Source organism: Mycetomoellerius zeteki, unplaced genomic scaffold (genome assembly GCF_001594055.1).
Source record: "Mycetomoellerius zeteki isolate Tzet28-1 unplaced genomic scaffold, Tzet1.0 scaffold169, whole genome shotgun sequence".
Classification (NCBI taxonomy): Eukaryota; Metazoa; Arthropoda; class Insecta; order Hymenoptera; family Formicidae; genus Mycetomoellerius; species Mycetomoellerius zeteki.
Window position 1 is genome coordinate 92012 of NW_017256643.1, and position 12018 is coordinate 104029.

At 30.9% G+C, this 12018-nt stretch overlaps 1 protein-coding gene across 1 annotated transcript in view; it reads left to right on the plus strand.

The window, feature by feature from the left end:
* LOC108721397 (glutamate receptor ionotropic, kainate 2) overlaps positions 1 to 12018 on the plus strand; it is a 69562-nt gene that overhangs the window by 24695 nt on the left and 32849 nt on the right. Inside the window, exons 6-8 of the mRNA XM_018445935.1 lie at positions 2063 to 2116; positions 7452 to 7619; positions 8650 to 8802. Coding sequence (XP_018301437.1) covers positions 2063 to 2116; positions 7452 to 7619; positions 8650 to 8802 — 375 coding nt within the window. The remainder of the gene's footprint in view (positions 1 to 2062; positions 2117 to 7451; positions 7620 to 8649; positions 8803 to 12018) is intronic.

Here is a 12018-nt window from a genome sequence, read left to right on the forward strand (position 1 = left end):
TCTTGTTGCCTTCTAGTTTTAGATTCGAAATGAAAATGCAGGGTTCAAAAAATGTTATTAAAATGTATCCTAAAGCGATATAAGTAGATATGTAAGTAGATCGCAAAGTAGAGTAAATTTAAATTTTAAATGTCTTTTATATTTTTAAATTATTATAGGTATATTGTATTATCTAATAACAGGTGAAGCTTTTAGAAATTTATATTTCTAGCAATATATTTGTATTACGTAGGACATATAATATTCATAACGGCGACGGTAATAAAAATTAACGATATCATGAAGATAATTCAGTAATCTAATAGATTACTGAAATATTTAATAAATTCTTTTCAAATGCTTTGACAATAATAAATAAATAATGAATATCAATTCGTGCTTGTAAAGTATAGAAGCTTCTAACGTATTTAATGTCTCTTTATATTTTATATTGCACAATTTATTTATTATTTATGCTCAACAGCATAATAATTTTTTTGGTTATATAGACCATTACATTCGTGAGCACTCACGATACAACGTAATATTTTTTTTTTAATATATGTAATTTTTTTGTAATATTTAACCACCTATTTGCAAACGCACGACGCAAATCAGCAAATCGTAAAATTAAATCGCTCGAATTGTTAGAGGTAACAAAACAAGGTGAAAATAATTCATGAAAATCGTATGCCATTTCACGCTCGCTTGAAGTGATAAAAGCACTCGATGTTTTTCCCGACACTTTTGGAAATGCTGCTGCGTGCGCGGCCGACAAATAGAAAAATTTGCATAATCGGGCAAGTGATCAACGTGCCGGAAATACACGCCTCGATTGCTCACTATTGAAACACGCGTTATCGATTCGTTTCTCAATTGTGAAGATGCTAAAATATATTGCTAAAAACGATAAAATTTGTTCGTTATAACTTAGGACAATCAATACCGTGAGAAAAATCGCGACTTGCCGTAATTTATGTACATAATAAACATGAGACAACAGCGCCATAAATTATTCAGTGTTTAATTTTCAATGAATTGTGTAACATAAATACAAAATAAAATTACATTCGATTGGGCCTGCATAATGTATGTAATGCAATTATATGCAGACCTCGTATAAATAATGTTGACGTAAAATGTTAGAATTTACTCTGTAGTAAATTAAATAACACATAGTCAATTAGCAAAGTGTGTAAAGTAAACAGGAATAATTTTATACGTGTGTAATAGAAAATTGCTATAAACAAAGAGATAATTACGAAATTATCAGACAATCGCAGACAAATATAAAACGAAAAGTAAAACAATTGTGCATTATAGAAAAGTATTCAAATCCAGGAAATGTGGTAAAACTTGTTCGCTATCTAAAGATTAAAACTGTAAATACATTGGAAGCAAAAGGGATTAGATTTTGTTCGTTTCCACAACCTTGTCAGCGGCACTCCGGAAAGCAATCTTGCTTCAGATGCGGTCGAAGCAAACCTGTTATTTGCATGCTACGTCCTTCGGGAATTTCCAAGGATAACCCTCGACCGGTCGAGTAATCAAAAAACGTCCATGCTTTCATGCAACGAGTCTCGTATATCCTTTTAACCTCGCACGCCCGTTTCGTACCATCCGCTTTTCCTTTCCAAGAGGTTTTTCCACGGAAAGATCCGCGCAAGACCTCTTTTATCTGACTCGCTTCCATCTCAGCTCGATCGATTTATACATATGGCCATGGCCTTACTACGGAGAATGAAAAACGACGAATTATATCAAGCTACAAAGGATGCAATATCAATGTGTAGTGAAATGACAATATTGCAATATAATATTTGTTGTGCAAATGTTCATACTGCAATATATATGGATAGGTCGAAATGTATACATAAAACATGTGTGCAGATCTATATCTAAAACGCCATCATAAAACCACATTGTCAAAATATTGACTACGAAACAATATTATAGGAGTAAAACATGGCAATATAAATTTACTTTTAATGGCATCGTAATACATATTTATGGCACGATGAAGTTACAAAATATATTAATTGTGAAATCCCTCAAATATAATTTTCTTTTTAATTTCTTACAGATATTGCAACTGCAAATGAATGACTACAGATATCACTACATGTTCACAACCTTTGTAAGTACATCTTCATACTCAGTTTCGTCAAAGACAAAAGGAAAAAACATTTAAGCTGTGCATATTAAAACTATTCAGATTAAGCTTGTGTGTACAAAATCCTTGGTTAAAACAAATTTTCTTATAATAACGTTGAAGATTATTTTTATAATAGAAAGAGTCCTATTTCTGGCCGAAACGTATCGGAAAGTAACGAGTTCCAGATTTAAATCCTTGCCGAGGCGATATATTTTTCACAATAATAAGTTCTTTGAAATGTCTAAAAGATGCTTATTAGCACCATTATTAAAGTTGACGATCAATGTAATATGTGATGTTATTTCCAGCTTCAGTTTATGATTGCGTCCAATAAACCGAAACGACGAGCAGTTTACAGAACTGAAAAAATGTATTTATAAATTTGCATATAAATATTATTAAACGATATCCGCTTCGAAATAAGATTCTTTCTCTTACTTGATCTAGTCTTTTCGGTCTAATTTCCACTTATGGTATAAGATTAATTTATTTTTGCTCCGCAATATTATTAACATTAATTTAATAAAAATTTTAATCTTATTTGTTAACATCCACTCAAAATAAAATAAATCCTCTCTAAATATTCTAATATAAAAATACAAACTGAATTACTACTCTTCCTTGATATAATTTCATTATCAATTCAATTCTCATATTAATATAATTACAATCAGAATTACATTTTGGTTCGAAACTCGATTCAATCTGCGTTTAAATATTGCATTAATGTATTTTAATAGGTAATTAATAAATCTTGCACATCTGTCGATTATAATGGAGCATCAAGTTTAATTAAGTGTATTACTATAGAATCATTGAACAGCTCATTGATTATAAATGATTATAAATGGCACTTGTGCATGAAGATTTATTTCACTCAACATTTATTTGGCATGCAATATCGCATAATATGTAAAAAATCAGTATCTATTTCAGACGCATATGGGAATACTTATAGACGAGACTCTGTGTACCATTCATCATCTTCATAACCGGCATATATCGCGCTTCTGTCGATCCCACCTCTCTTTGTACATTCCATGCAGCTTATTATGTGTATTACCCCGTACTTGTCCTAGAACATAGACGGTGGTAGGAATTAGACTTCCCACGGATGGGCGAGGCGGCGCATATATCGGATATTCCCCTGACATGATCACAGAAAGCTCGTGTCGCCGCGCATTTCTCTCTTCTCGGCCAGTACGCTCTTCTTTGACATATTACCCTCCCCGCCTTTTGAATCGCACACAAGCGAAATTCCAATTCGTCGTTTCATTCAGTGCAAATCTCTATCTTAAATGGAGCTAACGGCGCATACAAACCCCTAGGCTAGCCTAAGTTATGACATACAAATTCAAACTACAGACTGTGTACATTCACTGAAGGACAGAGAACTGTACATTCTTGCTTGATGCATTTGCACTCGTATAAGCATACACGCTCGACATGTCTCTCGCAAATGTCCCCTTCGAATTTTGCGGCTCATAACGACAGACCAGTACACGAAACCGAATCGCTGTTAGATACTGCAATTTTTTCTGCAAATATGTCGAGATTAATTAATGATAATAACGCATCTGATCGTGACGTTTACATCATAAAATGATTTCAGCAATATATTTGATTTAACTGGCTTCCATTAATCAATCCTTAATTGCAGGAAACGGGGAGCTAATTCGTACTACTAATAAATGCAAACACGGAGGGGGGGAGGGAATGAACAACAAAACATTGCCGTTGATACAAACTGCTACATTCCGGCATTTAGTTAGTTTATTAGTCAGAGATCGATGTATATTAGCAACAAGATAATTATAGTACGGAAACTCATATCACGAATGCGTTTATCGTTGATCAAATATCGATTCGACTATATTTCATTAGGCAACAGCAAGGGATGTGTATGTATGTATTTGTTAAAAGATATGTATGTACGTACATACGTATGTATCTAACTGTGAACAATATTGCATACGGTAGCAGTAGAGTTATTTGCAAAGTTCATTTCTTGTGATTATTGATTAACAATTGTTTGCTAATCTTTTTATATAATATTTACATTGTAAAAATATTTAATAATATAATATTTATATTATAGAATTAAAATAGAATAAATATACAGGATGTTAAAAAAAACCATTCAGCATTTATATTGTAAATAATACACATCATACTGAGTAAAAAAGTCTTAGTAAACAAAAATGAGAAACCGTGTTTACGATATAAACAATTTTGTATGTATTAATATAGAGGAAAAAAGGTGGTATTATGGCAACCCAGTTACACAATAACTTTGTTAATAATCAATATTTCAGTTTAACACTTGACAATTACATTAAAATGTCATTGAATCGATTCTAGACTCAAAGTTACGAAATATTTATTACTTAGGATACTATTAATAAAAATGTGGCGACATTACGTAATTACTCTAAGAAAAAAATGGGCGGTAATATGGCCTTCCATAAAAATAGCCTTAAAATATTAGTTTTGTTTAGAAAACAGTATTTGGTTACAAAATGAACAAAAATGAAAATCATTTTAAAATATATGCAAATGAATATATATACATTCACATAACTTCTGCATATAAGCTGCTCAGTACTAAAAATCTCAGTACTAAAAATAGTACACGTAATATAAACTATAGATTAACAGTAGAGTTACAATCGATTATTAAATAATTATTTTAATATGAAAACCTCAAAAAAGAGATCGTGAGTAATCAATATCCATAGAAGGCCACATTAGAAAAATGCCATGATATTGTTTAAATTTGTATGACTCAAAATATATATAGTCAAATAAAATGTTAAATAGCAAATAACACACTCAAAAATACATATGTATATTCGTGTGATAATACGCTCAAGTTTAAGAAAAATAAGGGGGGGAAGTAGGTGTAATTAAATGCTAAAGTGTACTTCAGAAACGTTTCGAAATACTTGAAAGTAAAAATGCGTTATAATAAGTGCTGGCTATTAAGTAGATGGTAATATTAGCGTTATGGTGTAACGGTGAGCTACTGAACTAATAATTCCATAAGTAATCATTAAGATTTGCTATATAATAGAAGATATTAAGGGAGGCCACAATATGTACACTGGCCATAATACCACCTTCTCTAATAAAAATTCGTTATAATTTCGTACTCTCATTAAAACAAATAATAATCTATATAGCAATTCATGAACGAGTTGAGCAAATTCATTAAAATTGTAGACAGTTTAAGCTAAATGAAGCTACACGAAACAATATGTATAAAGTGCTATAACAATGATAGAACAGTGATAAAATCATGTTGAACTTAAAATATGATTTTGAAAAATATTCTAGTAAATAATCAATTAATTTAATGGAATAAAAAATACGCTTCGTTATGATCCAATGATTCAAAAAATATCCACTACCGCGTGCAATCTCGCAAAAAGGTTTAATGCACTCCTGGGATGCGAATCTCCCATTAGACTCCGTATAAGGAGTGAGTACATCCGCGCGTCTCTAAATAAATCATTTTCAGAGGATGTTACGTAACTTTCTCCAAACAGCAAAAAACGGTGATACCGTGATTCAAGAGGGTAGATCGGATACCTGGGATTGAAAGTAACTCAGTACTTGTAATGCCATTATCGTTACAATTACTTTCTTGGTAACAGACTAGTAGCAATGTTACCTTCTTTTTTTTAATAACTTTAACGGTAGTTACATTTTTTTGGCAACAGTAACAAATTTTACAATTATTTTTATCATTACTTTTTGTATTTCAAACCTATTTATGACTATTAATGATAATTTTTGTATATTCAATCTTCAATCTTTGGCCGGTATTCATAATTCGTTCTTACATCAAGATCGTTTTAAGTAATTTAAGATGTTAATACGGTTCTTAGAATGTTATAAACTAATCACAGAACAGCAGGAGAATAACAAACTTCATGAATATCATAATAATCCATACCACAATAATCTTTAAGTTTGATCAAAGTGATGCCATGTACTAAAAAATTTATTGTGAAAAATGTTATCTCAACCGGATTGCATTTCAAAATCAAAATTTATCGTAAAACTTAAATATGTAGGTATACTACATAAATTCACCCTATATAAATTCACTCTGAAATATTATTATGTACAAAGTTTTAGCTCGGATTGAGAAAGCATTTACTTTTTTAATTATGTTTTCACATCAATTTTTTTATTTAATTACGTTTTCATATCAATCTAATATCATTGTTGTTTACTGCTTTTAAACTAAAAATACTTAAACAAAAAATATTGCCAAATTTTTTAGACTGACCCTGTTTCAACATTAAAACAGTAACAGAAAAGTAACAAATCGTTACTTTTTAAATAATAGTAACGTTAATTGGTTTTTTCTTGACTCGGTAACGAGCATAACGTATTTGGTTATTTAAAAATTAACTTTCCAATCCTTCTCGGATACACAGCGAGATGATGGGGTTAAAGAAAAAAGTAATATAGGTAATAATGAAAGAGACAAAAAAGAAACCGCTTAAGAACGGAAATGAAGCTTTATCTGCCACGATCGACTTTGTTATGCAGTAACTTACGTAGTTGTCGGTGAATGACCCTATGGAGAAGTCGCGTTATTTACTTTAACGATCTACGTCGTGAACGCTGCAGCACCGTATAATTATAAATCATACCCTCTCGAGGCTTCCTAGGCGAGACTGGCTGAGATTGGTTACGCTATAACGATTGCAATTACGACGATGACGGAAATCGTTGGAACTGCCTCATTTTTCTTCAATTTAGTCGACCTACCCCATAACTGCGCCGCGAGCGGGAAAGAATTTATCTCAGTTACATTTTCTCAAATACCTCGTGTCCGGTCGAATTCCTTATCATTTGAAGATGATGAATAAATTAATAGCCTTATGTATTTGTAGAATACATAAGTATACATACTAAATCGACCTAAATATAAAACAAGAAATTCCTTTTTTACAATTTTTACAAAATATTACTAATAACTGACACAGTGTTCGATATATACTTGAGACTAAAATTTAACCGTTATAGAATATCTGTCGCTTATTAATCTAATTAATAGAAATTATTGATGTTAAAATTAAATGTGTCACTGATTTTAATATTTAAAATTTTAATATTTAACATAACTAACTTTGTATTTATTTTGAATTTTATTATACATTAACGCAATTTATTGTCGAAAATTCAGTTAGTATTAAAATATAAAGATATTATAAAATATATTAAAGTTAACTCTACGGATACACATTGAATTTAATTGGATAAATTAAACAAAGCTTTTTCTCTACATTTGTTTTTACAGGATATAGAAACGTTTGATCTAGAAGATTTCAAATATAACAGCGTGAACATGACGGCCTTTCGCTTGGTGGATCTTGAAGAGCCTAAAGTTGCTGAAATACTCAAGCAGATGGAACGTTTCCAACCAGCGATTGGACATGCCATTCTGAACAAAACGGGAATCATTCAGGTTGATGGAAATTTCAATGCAACAAAGAATTAATGCTTTCTTCACTAATTCATTGTTATAGTACAGCGCGTTGCAGAAATTTTTATAAAATTTTGAAGATAAACTCACTCATAAAATTATGAACAAAACACTATTCTCTGCAATCTGACGTAAAATATACATTATTTAAAACAGATTCAAAATTCAATGAGTACTACAGAATAGTGTTTAAGAGCATAATATTTTTAAGATTTACAATAACAATTAATTACGAGATTACAAAATAGTATATGAATTTATGGTATAAGCTAGCTTCGAACAAATATAGACTAAAAGCAGAGGGAATTGAAAAGTCGAATAAACCGAATTGGTCAGCAGAGCTCTGTCCAGTTCGAGCTTTGTCAGCCCTTCAGTAATTAAGTGAGTTTCGCCCGCGGCCACCGCCGCAATGTCATTAATTCGGATCAATTGAGTGCACTAAGCACGGTTTTCTCTCAAGGACTTCGAAGATGGCCATCCCATCTGCTGAAATAGCTAAGTTTACCTCCCAGAGTTTACTCCCCAGAGTTCGCTCCTTAACATATTAATATGAGAAGATCGATATATTTAAATTCGTTCCTTCATAAGTTTTTTCTCACTAATGCTATCTCAAAATCTTACCAAATTTTAAATTCAACAATTGTTAAATTGAAGACATATCGACTTATAATTTTAAATTACAAAAAGCAAATTTTTGTGTAATTGATTTTAAGTAAAATCAGTGTTTTATATCGAATACATTTAATATTCTGCCTTACAAGAACAAACTTTGCCTGTAAAATGAAACAGAACTTTTGATTTTCAACAAGTATGAATAATAATCGGCCAATCATTAAGCTACAGAATTAAAAACGAGTCTCATTAAAATTTAATCACAATTTAGCCCGATCTATATTTGCATCAGTAGGTGCTGGCAAAGTTTTGTCCATGTAATAATTCTAAAGTTGAAGCTAAAATTTTTCGTACAACTCGCAAAGCACGAATTCTCGTCAAAAAGAAACGTATGTTTCAGGCAGAACCAGCTTTGGTGTACGATAGCGTGCAGGTTTTCGCGCACGGTTTGGCAGCTCTGGATCGTAGTCACGATTTAAGACCAGCAAATCTGTCCTGTGAGAAAGAGGAACCGTGGGACGACGGTTTATCACTCTACAACTATATTAATGCCGTACGTACGTTCTATGAATTTTCAAGCGAGCCGTTGAGCGGACAACTAATGCTAGTGACGCGAGTTTTCATATGCAATTATTTCAGAAAAATATCTTACGGTCTTTTCTTTAGAAAAAAGAGAGAGAGAGAGAGAGAATATGTAATAAAATAATTGAAAATTTTTTCTGCAGATACACAATATCTGTTTTTTGTGTTTCTTGAAAAATCATCAATCTTTGTGTTATGCTCCACTTAATGACTGAAATATTGTATAGTTCCTCCTACCAACTTGGCTACAGTTAATACCTTTAATTTATACAAAATATTAAAGATAATGTATATTATAATTTTGTAAAAAAAATTAAATATGAAATGAAAATTTTATCATAAATTAACATGAACTTTTTAAGATCAAATTACTAATATTTAAATATCAAACAGCGTCAAAATGTTTCTTAAAAAATTTCGAACACAATTTTTAACGTTAATAATCCGCAAGTAAAACAAAGCAAAATAATCGATCATGATGTGCAGTTATATACAGTTGCATAATCTTTATATTTTTATATTTTTGAAGATAAACACGGAAATCCTGAATATTTCCGCGTTATTTAATTTCAATCTGAAATATGTAAATAACAAATATTTACTCGAGTCGATTTTGATCAAAATTATATATATAATTGATAATACCTAAATTTGCATTATCGAAGAAAAAATATATTTTTCTCAAAATTTTTATATTAAGTCAAGTACTATATGAATGCATTGCGTGGTTAGAATAATTAAACAAAAACATGCATTGCGCAAGCTTAAAGGTAATGTTGTTTTACGCAAGAGAAATACTTCTAATCCTTTCCAAAATAGAGAACGATGTACTAAATCTTTTAATTCCGTAGCTATTTTTACTAACTGCGAGTCACTGAATAATTATGACAAAAGTAAAAAAGAAATATATATATATAATATAATAATACAATTTTATAATAAAAATTTATAATTGTATAATTTTAAGAATTATAATTTAATATATTAATTATTAAAATTTTTTAATTTGGTAGTTTTTAAAATTCAATTTAATTCATTAATTATTAATTTATTATTTCTTGTTAAATTTTATCTTACAAATTTATAATCAACGTTAATGTTAAAAAAACAAGTTTGCAGGGTATATATTGACATATTAGTAAAATATTTTTTCAAGAGCTTCGTTAAGTATCTTTTTATTCTGTCACAGGTTGATTGACCGAACGTGACTTAACGCTCTAGAGTAATTTAAACTCTACTTACATATATTCAGTGCTTAAGGAACTACTAAAGCTACTTATACTCCATTTTGCTTTTACAGTCTCTTCAAGCTTTTAAAATTTAACAATAATCTTTTTTGGTTAAAAATGATAAAAATTCATCATAATTCATAAAAATCTAAAAATGCAGAAATAAACGAAATATTTATACAATATTTATACAATATTTATACAATATTTACACGAATAAAACAAGTGACAATCTCTTTCTCATAGTTTACAAATAAAAGAATTATTTCGGCTAAAGTATTAAAACACTCGTGTTAAAATTCAAAATGTGTAAACATCTTTTATTACAACTTCACGGAAAGTTACGATTCTCCGAGACGAAAGGAAACAGTAAAAAATTGCTACTATCTTGACGATCGAGAATAACTCTTCGTTACCTCGTAGAGATTGGTAGTCGTCCGGTGATAAACCGCAAACATATATGTAGAAGGCAATGGAAGGAAAGCAACGTTGACACATGAATAATTGAACAACGTATTTAGCAAATAGCTACATCCCGGAAGCCTCACCTCGGGGCTTTCTCCTCCTTTAGCCACTATGGTCGCGCTTTCCATGCACGGCGACCATCCCGAATGCACGACCGCGTCATACGAGAGACACGTACGTAAACTCGCGCATACGTGCCACCCATGACTTAGATCCAACATGTAGCACCAAGTTTTATTACCCAAGTGCTACCGACACAGGACTTCCCTATTAGATGCGACAATGACGAATTAAGCGAAGCTTAAAGCTTCGTACCTGAATATTTTCTTATTAGCCGAGAAATCCTTAAATTTTACATTATATCCGCGAATAATAAATTCAGAAATTAAAAATATGGACAAAGAGGGATCTCTCTTTCTTCATATTTGCAGAGATTTATTTGAAATTCGCAAATTGGAATATTGCAAGATATGAGACTTTTAAATCCTTAAACAAGAAAGTCCTTAAACTTTTACTTAGTTGCCTAGTTAAACTAAATATTACTTGCCTAGTTAAACTAAAACGGAATTAAAACGTTGATTTTCCTCCGTATTGTTCATATTACTTTCATTAAAAGATCTACAAAAAGCTGTTATACTAAATCGTGCCAATGTAAACGTAACATCTTTCCCAACGTTGACGTATAATGCGATTATTTTTTTTATTAAGACTAAAATTCTATAGATACTTATAACAAGAAACTTTTCTTCTAAAAATATATGTATACACCTTCAATTATATGTGACATCTGCAATCTTCGAAGAACCATCACACAAATTCTTCGTCAAGAAAGGAGGATGTTCATTTTGATCCCTGGCGTTACGTGGTAAACTACCGTAAATGTGGATCACTTGGGACAAATGTAGGTAACTTGGGACAGCATATATTTTTGTTAAATTCAGTCATGGAATCCATCCATGAGTCTTTAAAGGAAGTTTAAAACTTAAATTTAACTTAACTTCCTTTAGAGATTTATGGATGGATTCCATGATTGAATTTAACAAAGATACATGCTGTCCTAAGTCATCTACATTTACGGTACACATCGTTGGAAAGGTATGACCTCTCTAGTAAAATATGGACATCAAAGTTTGAATTCAATATTTTTGGTATAAGTATCACTTCCGGCCTTCCAAAGTTCACTACCGAAAGTGCCCATATGTGTCCATACGCGCTCGTATAAACGTATAGAAAATATATAGGCACTTTCGGTAGTAAACTTTGAAAGGCCGGAAGTGGTACTTGCATCAAAAATATTAAGTTATATTATAAAGTTTATAAAACGATATATAGTTTACCGTGTAACGCCGGGAGCCAAACCGAGAGGATAATCACTAGCTAAAATGTTTACACACAGATTATATGATTTCATTTCATTTCATATAATTTCGTCTGATTACAAATAATTTTTTTCACTGCATATATGAAGTCATTTGGTAAAATATACGATTTTA